This window comes from Podarcis gaigeae (genome assembly GCF_964106915.1).
Source record: "Podarcis gaigeae genome assembly, chromosome: 6".
Taxonomy (NCBI): Eukaryota; Metazoa; Chordata; class Lepidosauria; order Squamata; family Lacertidae; genus Podarcis; species Podarcis gaigeae.
Window position 1 is genome coordinate 60321855 of NC_139682.1, and position 13599 is coordinate 60335453.

The 13599-nt window shown below is 40.6% G+C and overlaps 1 protein-coding gene across 18 annotated transcripts in view; it reads left to right on the plus strand.

The window, feature by feature from the left end:
* Positions 1–13599, plus strand: part of NFIA (nuclear factor I A) — a 412993-nt gene that overhangs the window by 325710 nt on the left and 73684 nt on the right. For all 18 annotated transcript variants that reach the window (XM_083742770.1, XM_083742775.1, XM_083742766.1 and 15 more), the window contains exon 6: positions 1662–1789. In XM_083742770.1, coding sequence (XP_083598896.1) covers positions 1662–1789 — 128 coding nt within the window. The remainder of the gene's footprint in view (positions 1–1661; positions 1790–13599) is intronic.

The window sequence follows — 13599 nt, forward strand, 5'->3', positions numbered from 1 at the left end:
AGAGAGAGAGAGAGAGAGAGAGAAATCTCCAAGCAATGATTTCCTTGCCTAGCCACACTATTTAGCAAAATCCTCAAAGTACTTTTCTGGCTCCCCAAAGAAGCTGCCTTTATGTCAAATTTGTTCTCTCAATCTTTTCCTCATTTCCCACAGAATTTGCTTTGCTTATCCAGTTCTATTCTGTGATGGTTTGTTAATGTGAAAGAGAGGGAGAACTATAAAACCTTACTCATAATGATCACGTAATGACTTTGTTCCACGTAAAAGACCAGTCCATGTTAAAATGGAATGGAAAATCTTACTTGTAGCTGCTGCTGGTGCTGCTGTAATTGTTGTAGTAGTTCCTGCTGTTACAGTTGTTGTAGTTATAGTTGTTGCATAGACTAACAGTAACCTCATAAGTGGATCCTTACGTACTGAAATTCACACCAGCAACAGACAAGAGGGACGTGCCAGCAGACTCAAGGCATTTTTGGGCCGGGGCTACATAGTTCAATGAGGACTGAGCTTGCTATGGGCAGCTTAACTGACTTTGGGGCAGACAGGAATGGAAACGAGGCTAGAGGAGTGGGAAAGAAATGAAATGGGGTGAAGAGGAAATAGCTGGCTGGCTGGAACCCTAAAGGAGAGGACTCCAACCTGCAACACTTTGTACAAGGTGTTTTTACAGAGTAGCTATGAAATTAAACTACTTCATGGAATAAATGTCAGAACAATTCTCCTCCTCCCATACCACTGAAGCTTTGTAAAAATAAAAATGAAAATGGAGCCACCATGCAAACAAGTTATTGCTAAAGCTGAATTCTTAAGAAGGATGGAAATGGTTGGACTATACAACCTGCTCTAAAATACTTTACTTTTGCAGCTGGAAGTGACATAAGCAGAGTTCAGGCAACCCGCCTCCTGCACCCTGTGGCCACATCCTCCTCCATCCTCTCGTGAGGAGTTCTATGCACATACCAACATACATACCAACATACATACATACATACATACATACAGTTCCTCTATGCAAGAGGAGATCTTGAGGCAATCAGGATCCCCACCTTTCATGGATGAGCTCCACAGGCATGTACATGCATAGTGCCCTTTTCACACACTGAGCATCTGTACTGTTGGCCTTTACAAATTGAATACTATGTTTGAACACCCTGTTCACTTAGGCTCTGGTGTGACAAACTATAGGGAGACACTCTTGCACATATACACACACATGCTTAAGCTCTCATCCTCTTACATTTCTTTGTCCGTCGTCTCCAAAATAAATATGATGGATTATGGACTAGACTGTAGAGGAAGTGGGATTGTTGGCCTGGAGTTTCCGCATGCCACCAAAAGGTAAATGGAACTGAAAACACCAACAAGTTTTCAGCTAGTATACCTTACCTTCTCTCCCAGGCCTCTACTGGCCTCTGAGCACATCCTGCTAGTAGAAAGCAGGAGTTGACTTTTGTTCCAAAGCACAGGGCTGGAAGGGTGGAGCAAAGCACTCAAGGGAGACAGAATATTAACAGGGCAGAAGAAGCAGAGTAGCTGCATCACCTCTGCTTCAGAGCAAGGAAGTTCTCCAGAGCTGTAACTCTAAAATGCAGCCTGACATTTTGTCTCACTTTAGCTCTTGCATTAATGTCTCTGTGTGTGTGTGTTTCCTTCAATTCCAGCTCTACAAAGCGCCTCAAATCTGTAGAGGATGAAATGGACAGTCCTGGTGAAGAGCCATTTTATACAAGCCAAGGGCGGTCTCCAGGAAGTGGTAGCCAGTCAAGTGGATGGCATGAAGTGGAGCCAGGTAAATAGAGTCACTCAGGTGGCTTTTTAGGGCTTCGAAGCTATCTTCCATGTATGTATTTATTTAAAAATTATTAGACTGCGTTTCAGATTTAATATACGAGGTAGTGTGTGTGAGATTACAGAAGTTGAGTGCTTATGCAGCTGTAAATATTTTGGTAATATTCATTCCAGTATTTTAGGCAAGCATTTGTAGTGTTGCATTATGGTTTCCGTGACTCTCAAGGCTTCCTTATTCCAAAATAATACTGAGAATTAGGTTTGCTTGCTCCCAAAGAGTAGAATCCAGCAATTTATATTATGTTGTAAAATGACAGGTGGGAGATCCTTTCAAACTATTGTTAACGTGAATTGATTTTATTCTGTAATGGCTTTTTAATGGCATTGCAGGAGAGGTTGTTTTGTCGATTTAAATGTTGGAAAGTTTGAATGAAGTCTTTCTACGTCCCATTGATACTATTGTTCCACTTCTGGATTTGTTAGTTACTTTAGTGTTTCCTGCTACATAAATATCTTACCACTTGTCACAAAATCTTTTGCCTCTTAAAGGAAATTATATTATTACTTTTTAAAGTATAATTGCAGCTTATGGACAAAAGGCCCCTTGATTTTTTTCTAAGTGATTCTTTTGTTATTGTTATTTCTAATTTGCACACAATTCTGAAATAAAGATGTTGATTTTGAATTTGTGAGCAAGCAAGCTAAAAGACAGTTATTCTAATAAATACTTGTCAAAGCAGTCCATTGTATTAAACCAGGGCTTGCTAATATGGTATCCATGGGTGCATGTGCAGCCACAGAGGCCTTCCTTTGTGCCAGCAGAGTCCCCTCCCCAACTGAAATTAGACTCGGGAGAAGTATTCTGTTGTAGCCAATAAGCTAGGTAGCATTGTGTTCTTGATTGTGGTGTGTGCATGTGGTGTCCACAACAGTTTCTGCTGTTCGTAAATGTGCCAATGGACTCACAAATATTGGTGATCCCATTATCACTTCTGGTGCTACTCCATTCTCATGAAGCAGTTGCAATCTCTTAGGCCACCAATACCAAGAGAACTAAATAACTTAGATCTTGCCATGTATTGTGGCAAGGTCTAAGTTCTTAAATTGCTGTTACCCTCTCTGAAAACATGTGGTGAAGGGTGGGTAATTCAAAGTATTCCTAGTAGTAGTAGTAGTAGTAATAAAAATAATAATGTGTTAATAGTAAAAGATGGAGGGAATGTAAGGATGAATGGTTGGGCTTAAGGAAGAGCACTTACGTTTAGAAAAATAGGAAGGAGAATACTATAGTGCCTTTGTTTCATAATACAGTGGGGAAAGGAAAGGAAAGAATAAGGTGAAACGGGGTGCTGGAAGAAAGTAACTTGGCAAATTTCTAGTCATGAAAGTGGGGTTGCTGAAAAGGGGATAAAAGAAGGGAAGAGCTAATGATACAAAAGAGTATCAGAAGGTTTAGCATGTAGAGATGGTAGGATGCATTCTAGAAGAGTGATGAAATCTAAACTAACTGCTCAGTTTGGCAAAAATGATTTAACAGAAGTCACCCAGCCCCCATCCTCACTTTGGCAAAAGCGACATAAGACATTTACAGCTGTTTTCTTGGGCAGGCAGAGTTCACAGGTATGAAAAGGTTTCCACTTACTTTAACAAAACCATATAAAATATTGTATAAGCTAAAGTGCTTTCCCAGTTTCTCTTAGAAAGGAAGTTAAAAATCCCATTCATTCTCAGGCAGCCTGCTTTTCACCAAGTCATATATGTCTTAAGATTATTTCAGTTTCATATTCTAGGCTGGAATGGGGAATTTCTGGATACTATTGAACTCCCCAGCCAACATGACCAATAGTTTGGGATGATGGAATCTGCATTATAGGGGAAACTCCCATAGGTGTTGCTTATGGGTGGTGGAGGTAGCCTGGATCTTAGGGGCTGTACAGGCACACCGGCAGACCCAACCTGGCATTTCCACTGGTTTTCCCACACAGCCCAGATTTCCACCACCTAGCCTCATTGGTCTCCTTTCCTATAAATGGCAGACATGCTACTGCCAGGAAGCTAGTGTTCTGGCTCTGATCCAATGGCCAACATACTTATACTCAAGGCTACCTCAAAACCACAGAGCTGTAACCTGTAGCAAATACATGCATAATATTGGAGAAATTATGTAGATGGCACCATGCTGAGAAGATAAACATGACTACCAGCAATTCCTGTTCATGTATCTACACATTCAGCCCCTATCTCCATGTCACATGCAGTAACACTGTTAGAATCAAAGTTTCACACTCCAGTCACTGCATTTTTCTCTGCTGAAGCATTATGCATCTGTAAACTTCCAGGCAAAATGCCCATAAGGAAGGGTTCTGCCCTACGGTTACTGCTACATCTGATGCAGTTTTTGCAAACAAGTGTGTGTTGCCTTATTTGTAGTTTGGGCATGATAGACCAAGCAAAACACAGCATTAAATCCTTGCTCCTAATACTGTACTCATGGAGACTTGCATCCATTTACCTGCACTCCAGTGTGCTTGGGGAGCTCTCAGGCCTAAAAAGGCTGGAGTCTGCCAGAAAAGATGAATTTCCTTTCACCACAGGAAGACACAGGGAAGTAAAACAAAGCAGACACGTAGTAAATTATTCCTGCTTTTCAAATACCACTTGCGGTATCCTCCTTACCATTACTTTATCTCAGCACTTTCATCACATAACTCTTGCTAACGGAGAACGAAGGAAAGAGGAGATAATGAGGATACTTGGTAAGGAAATCAAGCGGCGTCAGGCTTCAGTTTGTACTCTGGTGCAATTCCGCATAGGCTCCATTTTTAAACTAGTATAAACTGTTATACAGCCATAAATACACCTAAAAGCTCTTGGCTTTGGGATTTTGTTTTATTTTAATCTGCCATGATCAAATGCACTCCGTGAAGCTGAATGATATAAAACATTCTGCTTTCCCCTTTCCTTCTCTCTCTCTCTCTTTCTTTCTCTTTCTAACTGCATTCTGTAATCCAACACAGATGTGATGTCCTTTTTAACTTATGTGGCCCTTTTGAAGGCTGACATATAATGTAAGGTACTAGCTTCTCCTTTAGATATCTTTAAATTGATATATAGGTCAAACAGGCTGCTAGATATTTAACCTTAGAATTAATAATCTTCTCTCACTATTTCTCACCACAGATTAATATTTTCGTGTGGCTTTAAGCCTGCAAAATAGTGAGCCGACAGTGCTGATTAAAATTACGTTTTTTAAAATTTTTGAATATCTTTTTTTAAAAACCCTTTGTTATTTGATAGCAGCACAAGGGTATAACTGGTTGGGTTACCTGGCCTCCCACTCTCTTAACATTTCTCCCCAGTTTATTTTTGAATTTCAAGCTTTGAACCTGATAGGAAGAAAGTTGTTTTAAATTCTGTTAGGCTCTGGTCCCCAGATGAGCAGCAGTGGATATAAAAGATTGTGATACAAGGCTCATGGAACTGGGATGGAATTCCAAAGATGAAATAAGAATTTATGATAGATACCCATTGCGTGTCGAGGTCCCCAAGCCACCCCCCAAAATAAATCACAATTCACACAGAACTTTGGTTTAAGGTTTTTGGCATAATTTTGGCCACAACTTTATTAAATACATAAATGTGAGTGGTTGCTTAGGCACTGGTTACGACTATCTGTCCCCGCCCAGGGACAGAACTGACTTCCGCAACCCTGTGAAAGCCAGTAAGGGAAAACATTTTGGGGAGAAAATGGAGCTGGGCACCAGACCCTCACCTCTCCCCGCATGCTCCCAGGGACTTGCGCTGCCCAAGCCCCACACTAGGGATTCGGAAGAAAGCATGGTGAGCCCCTGGATTCCTTTAACGGAATTCCCTTGCAGCAGCAGCATTGGAGGGGCATGCACAGCCAACCCTTACCCCTCCATCAACTGATTTTTTAACCAATGCCAAACGGAACCTTACAAGTTGTGACGATTTGCTACGCAGTAGGGAAAAACCAAATGGTACCAGCCAATCAGCCAAATGGACAAAATTCTTACCAGGCCCCTGCCCCAAAAGCAGATGGCCCCATGACAGGCATAGTAAGGTCAAATGCAAAAGCCCTCAATTAGGGAGGGTGGGCGGGTGATCCGGTGCACACAGCGAAAGAGAACACTCAATGCTGCGTGCTCAGTATATAAAACCCTTGGTCCATCCCACAAATTGGCAACATCAAAATTTCCCCAACAATCCAACATAGCCCAATCACAGGCCTGGCCATCTAAACGGTCCCACCCAGCAACCAAAAGGGGGTGTCCTGCTAGACCCCACTGCAACACGTGCTCTCCATGAAGGAGAACACGCTTTATCAAATGTGTTGTTCTGGATTGTTTGTCCTTTCTTTTCCTCAAACTGTCTTACCCAATTCTCACACCACTGTAATAATCACATCTTCTGCACTTGGGTGCAGGGAAGGAGGAAAAGAGAAGCTGAACAGGAAAAACATGGGAGGAGCATGTAAAAAGTGAGTGGAAAGCCTAGCTATTCCACAGTAAATGTCCAGTGTGGCGGCAACGTGGATACTTTGCTACTAAACATTTAATGCATTTTCAAGAGCAAGCACACTAGGACCTTGAGATCACAATGCATTAGTCTCAACTGCTACTACATGAAAGAGGATAGCTGTGTTAGCACATTAAAGATCTCTTTTTCACACTCTGAGTGATTGGTTTCTTATCTACAATCTCAGAATGCTGCACTGCTATTGGATTTGTCATCAATACAGCACAAACATGTATTTATTTATTTATCTAGATAATTTTTACCCCATTCTTCAGCCAAAAAAGGCTGCCAAACCAACTGAAATACTATAGTCCCTTGTCTGCAAGCTTACAATATAAAAGGCACAACACAAAAGGAAAGGGGGGTGGGAATGGAAGAGGAAAATGGCAAACATACACCAGTTACATAGTAGCTCCTGTAATGGTTAGCTGGAATGGAAGCAGTTAGTGACAGGAGGAGCCTCACCTTGCAGCAGATCTGATTGTATGAGCCCTGCTGTCCTTCTCCTCCACTAAAGTAGCCTGCTGGAATGCCAGCTGATGGGGAGAGGACCCAGTGGTCGGTTATCAGAGCCAATGTTTTTTACTTGCAAGAATTGGGATGCAAGCAATGATAAAAGCACAGAGCATGTTGAAAAACAACCATTCCCCCCATGCTTATATTTCCTCTGTGCAACTCACCAACATAGGGTATTTCCTTACTGCAATCAGTATAGCTAGTTTTTGAAAACTGTTAGAAAATTTCTCCCAGAGTTGTTGAGCTTCTTTTAGGGGGGAGATTACCAAAGCTGCGGACCTTTGTGGTTGACCAATTGGACACCCCTGATCTATATCAATTGCTGTGTAGAAAAGAGGTTATAAAAAGGTAGTCATGGCACTCCAAAATGTACATATCTTGAAAAAAACCAAGCCACCACCACACCATCCTCACAATCTTTAAAGTATGCTAAAACCATTGTAGGCTGATGAAGGTACTTGCATAATGGATATATCCTAAAATGTAATAAACTCCATTGCACTGTACTGATTTCTTCACCCTCTGGAGTAGGTGTTGGTATCTGCATAGGAACAGGAGGAGCTCAGAGTTCTTCTGCACCATATATTCCTGACTACCGTGTTAACTTTTTTCTGTTTCTTCCTGTGTCCACCTGTGGTAGCTACTAGAAGCACTAGTTGAACTGACTTTAGTCAGATATATTATACAGAGCTTAGAGAATCATTGCTGAAATCCATGATGATGTATTTCTTTTTGTACACTGTCTACTTTTACAGAGCCTCACTTCTGTTATATCCAACAGGCTGCAGCCAACAAAAATCTATTAATGAATATGATGCTACAAAAAATGCAGCAGGTCAATAGAGGTACTTGAGGCACAATCATAGTCTTTTTACATTGTAGCCATTAAGTAAAATAATTAAATACCCTTCATTTGCTGTAATAGACGTAGACACGATGACAGAAAGTGACCGTTGGATCAATATGTCTCTCTTTCTTCTGCAATTTATGAAGGAGCTGGTGACCATTATCAGTGACAATAATCTGTTTCATTGACATTATTGCCTTAGTACCACAAAAGTTATAGAGGGAAGAACTGTCTGAAAATTGCATCCATCTTTTTTTATTATTATATTGGACAGTGTCTTCTTGGCTTTCCTCGATCTTTTCCATTATTACCTTAGTAGTATGACACTCGTTCTAGCATGTGTCCTTCCCATACCACCCCAGTGACATTGGAAGTCCCTAGTCCTGTAGGAGGAGTCCATGCAGTGGCTCCTTCCCATGCTTTGTTGTTATTGTTTAGTTGCTTAGTCATGTCCGACTCTTCATGACTCCATGGACCAGAGCACGCCAGGCACTCCTGTCTTCCATCGCCTCCCACAGTTTGGTCAAACTCATGCTGGTAGCTTCAAGGACACTGTCCAACCATCTTGTTCTCTGCCGCCCCCTTCTCCTCAGCTTCAGGATCTGTCCTTCCAGTGAGCACTCAGGGCTGATTTCCTTCAGAATGGATAGGTTTGATCATCTTGCAGTCATGGGACTCTGAAGAGTCTCCTCCAGCACCATAATTCAAAAGCATCAATTTTTCGGCAATCAGCTTTCTTTATGGTCCAGCTCTCACTTCCATATGTCACCTTTCCATGCTACCATTGCCCAAACTACCAGGGCAGTGTGGACCTGGTGTAAAGATAGATGCATTGCCAGCTTCTCACTTTATCAGAGCAGTGCTGCAGAAACTTTCTTTCCATTGTGGTATTTGTTCCAGGGTCAGGCCATAGGCCTTCTAGTCCTGTATTCAGTGTGCAACAACTGCATGCTATATAGCTTACAAGCATAGTCCCAAACTGACAAGGAAGCCATGAGTGTCCTCTCCTGTCCACGGTATTTTGTATTCAGAGGTATACTACCTCTGTTATTGGACATTTGTCCATTGATAACACCCTACCTTATTTAAAATTGTCTATTTTCTTTTAATCATCAAAGCTAGGTTGCTGTTGGCTCCAAGAGACACTGGCCTGCCAAAGAGACCTTTTGTGATCCCCAAATAAAGAACCCACCAGATATTCATAGAATTGTAGAGTTGGAAGGGATCCTGAGGGTCATCTAGTCCAACCCCCTGTAAATAAAGCATCCATGGCAGATGGCTATCCAACCTCTGCTTAAAAACCTCCAAGGAAGGAAAGTCTACCATCTCCCAAATGAGTCTGTTCCACTGTCGAACAGCTCTTAACTGTCAGAAATTTCTTCCTGATGTTTAGTCAGAATCTTCTTTTCTGTAACTTGGATCTATTGGTTTGAGTTCTAGTAAAATGCAACACATGAACTGTTGCAACAGAACATTAAAATACTCATCCCATTGGATGCAATGCAGTATAGACAGATAGCATCCACACCCAAATAAGCAGATACACATTTGGGTGAGGTTCATGATCCAGAAGGGACACGGGTGGTGCTGTGGGTTAAACCACAGAGCCTAGGACTTGCCAATCAGAAGGTCAGCGGTTCGAATCCCCGCGACAGGGTGAGCTCCCGTTGCTCGGTCCTTGCTCCTGCCAACCTAGCAGTTCAAAAGCACATCAAAGTGCAAGTAGATAGGTCTGGGCCATCGCCAGTACCTACACCTTCGGGATCTGAGGATCAGGAGAAAGAGACACCACCATCAAAGGAATAACAGATTTGTCCAGGATGTCTCTGCAACTTCTGAGTTGGAATATTAATGGCTGCAATTCCCCGGAAAAAAGGAAAAGAATATTTCATGTATTGAAGAAAGAATAATTGGACATTATTTGTTTGCAAGAAACACACGTGACTAGGCTCCATAGAAAAGTGTTAATAAACAAGAGACTAGGCCAAGAATTTATCTCTTTGGATCAAGTTAAGAAAAGAGGAGTGGTGATATACGCAAAGGAGAGCCTGTCACCAAAATTTTTATTTAAAGATGAGCAAGGAAGAATTTTGGCAATTGAGATACAAAATCAAGGAGAAAAGTTTTTGATATTAGGAATCTATGCACCAAATGAGGGGAAATCGGAATTTTACAAGAAGCTGCATGAGATAATGCTGGACTATCTGGACTATAACAACATCATTATGATGGGGGACATGAATGGGGTGCCATCAACCAACATGGATAAGTCACATAGCCAAAATGTGACAAAAGATGGCAGACTACCTAAAACTTTTTTCGAACTGACTGACAATATGGACTTGATTGACATTTGGAGGACAAAGAACCCCCTAGGAAGAGAAGGAACATTCTTTTCTGAAGCCCAACTGACATGGACAAGAATCGACCAAATATGGATAACTAGAGGTCTGGAACCTAAGACAAGAAAAGTGGAAATCTGCCCAAAGACCTGCTCCGACCAGAATGCCGTAAAGATGGATATGAGACTAACTCCAACCGGCTCCTTTAGATGGAAGATGAATGACAATTTATTTAGAGATCAGGAAATTACCAAAAAGGCCCAAAAAGCTTTGAAGGACTATTTTGAGATAAATTTGAACACTACAGTGGAAAAAAGAGTCATCTGGGATGCAAGTAAAGCGGTTATGAGGGGGTTTCTGATACAACAGAACACTATAAAGAAAAGAGCACAGAATGAGAAAAAAGACAAGATTTTGGAGAAAATTAAAGAATGTGAGAAGAAGTTAAGATCGAGTCCGAAATCACAGGAGATTTTGAGAGAAATTAAACTTTATCAAGCACAATACTCCAAATTGATAAATCAGGAAGTGGAGTGGAAAGTTAAGTTAATGAAACAAAGATCATTTGAATCGGCAAACAAATGTGGAAAACTGTTGGCATGGCAGTTGAAAAAGAGACAGAAATTGAATACGGTTACAAATCTAGAGATTGAAGGAAGAAATATTCAGAATCCTGTGGAGATCAGAAAGTGCTTCCAGAGATATTTCAAACAATTATATACTCAAGGGCCGCAAAATGAGGTTGAGATAGAACAATTTTTGATAAGGAATGGACTACCAAAGTTGTCTCAAGAAAATAGGACAATCCTGAATTATAAAATAACACAACAAGAGATTGAAGAAGCCATTCAGAATATGCAATTGGGCAAATCTCCAGGGCCAGATGGGCTTACCTCCAAATATTATAAGACATTGAAAGATTATTTGATACTAAGACAGTATCTTATAACCCCATACTTACCCCAGCTTAGTCCCCGACAAAGAGGAAAGCAGACAGCATATCTGCTAAATAAGTCTTCTAGGAAAACAACTTTGTCAGCGGCTAAATTCCTTTTCCTGGCACTCAAGCGTCGGAAACGTACAATTGAATGCCTTGATGTGGGTTATCTGTGAGAGGTTTAGTGCTGTGGCCCTACCTTATTCATGTACCCCTATGATGTTTTAGTTCATAATTCTGTATTGTGTTTTATTTCTGTGTTTTATTTCTGACTATCGGTCGAATAAAGGAAATTGATTGATTGATTATTTGATACATCCATTAATGGAGGTTTGCAACGAAATCATGGAGGGGAAGAAGGCACCGGAATCGTGGAAAGAAGCTTTCATCACATTGATACCCAAATTAGAATCTGAAAAGACACAACTTAAGAACTACCGTCCCATCTCCCTCCTAAATGTGGATTATAAAATATTTGCAGACATTTTAGCAAGTAGATTTTAAAAAGTTCTGAACGAAGTGATTCATAAGGACCAGGCAGGCTTTCTCCCAGGTAGACATTTGTTTGCTAACACAAGGAACATTATTGATATTTTGGAACTTTTGCAAACAAATATTAATACAAAAGCAGTGTTAATATTTATAGATGCGGAGAAGGCCTTTGACAATATTTCATGGAAGTTTATGAAGAAAAACCTGGAAGGGATGGGAGTGGGACGGGGATTTGAAAATGGGATAGATGCAATTTACTCAGAACAAAAGGCTAAATTGATAGTTAACAATGTGGTGACGGAAGAGTTCAAAATTGAAAAAGGACCACGACAAGGTTGCCCTATTTCTCCTTTGTTATTTATTTCGGTCCTGGAGGTGCTCTTGAATATGATTAGAGGGGACCGGTTGGTTGAAGGAATTCAGGTCGGAGCGAAACAGTATAAACTTAAAGCTTTTGCAGATGACCTGGTTTTGACTCTACAGGAGCCAGAATCTAGTACGAAAAGGGTATTACAATTGATTCATGAGTTTGGTCGGGTGGCGGGATTTAAACTAAACAAGCAAAAAACTAAGGTATTAGAAAAAAATTTGACATCTTCAGAATCAGAAAGGTTTCAGAAAGAGACAGAGTTAAATGTGGTTAAAAAAGTAAGATACCTAGGGGTAAACATAACAGCCAAAAATCTGAGCTTATTTAAGGATAACTATGAAAAGTGTTGGTCAGAAATTAAAATGGGATCTAGAAGGTTGGTCAAGATTGAAACTTTCCTTGTTGGGCCGAATTGCTGCTATAAAGATGAACGTATTGCCAAAAATGCTGTTTCTGTTCCAGACTTTACAGATTGTGGATAAAGTGGAGTGTTTTGGGAGGTGGCAAAGAGATATCTCCAAATTTGTCTGGCAGGACAAAAAGCCCAGAATTAAGTTTAAGATATTAACTGATGCTAAAGATAGAGGGGGCTTTGCCCTGCCAGACTTTGTATTATGAATCAGCAGCTTTTTGCTGGTTGAAAGACTGGCTGCTTCTTGAAAACACTGATGTTCTAGATCTGGAAGGTTTTAACAATGCTTATGGTTGGCATGCATATTTGTGGTATGACAAGGTTAAAAGTCATAAAGCTTTCAAGAACCATATTGTCAGGAAAGCAGTGTTTAATGTCTGGACAAAATATAAAGACTTATTGGAAAACAAGACCCCAAGGTGGTTATCACCAATGGAAGCTAAGGCTCGGAAAAGACTCAATATGGAGGCCAAATGGCCGAAATATTGGGAATTATTAGAAAAAGATGGAGATAATTGGAGGCTGCAGAGTTTGGAGAAATTAAAAGATAAAGTGCGAGATTGGCTACATTACGCTCAGATCAAAGAGGTTTTTAATTTGGATAAAAAAATAGGATTCCAGGTGGAAAAATCGAAGTTAGAAACAGAATTGTTAGAACCTAAGACTAAGGCACTTTCAAGAATGTACAACTTGCTGTTAAAATGGAACACGCAAGGTGAAACGGTTAAATCAGCTATGATAAAATGGGCACAGGACATTGGGTATAATATCATGTTTGCTGACTGGGAAAAGTTATGGACCACCGGTATGAAGTTCACGGCATGTAATGCCTTGAAAGAAAATATTATGAAAATGATATATAGGTGGTACATGACTCCAGTCAAGCTTGCAAAAATATATCATCTGTCTGACAATAGATAGATAGATAGATAGATTCTTTATTGTCATAAAGAATAAATGTTGGAAATGTAAGGAAACTGAAGGAACGTTCTTTCACCTCTGGTGGACTTGCCCTAGAGTTAAGGCTTTCTGGGAAATGATATATAATGAGTTGAAAAAGGTATTTAAGTATACCTTTCCTAAGAAACCAGAGGCCTTCCTTTTAGGCATTGTTGGCCAGAGGGTGCTAAAGAAGGACCGAACATTCTTTATGTATGCAACAACAGCAGCAAGGATACTTGTAGCCAAACATTGGAAAACCCAAGGCTTGCCCACACTGGAAGAATGGCAGATGCAACTGATAGACTATATGGAACTTGCAGAAATGACTGGCAGAATCCGAGACCTGGGAGAGGAAGCAGTGGAAGAGGACTGGAAGAAATTTAAGGACTATTTACAAAAACATTGCAAATTGTA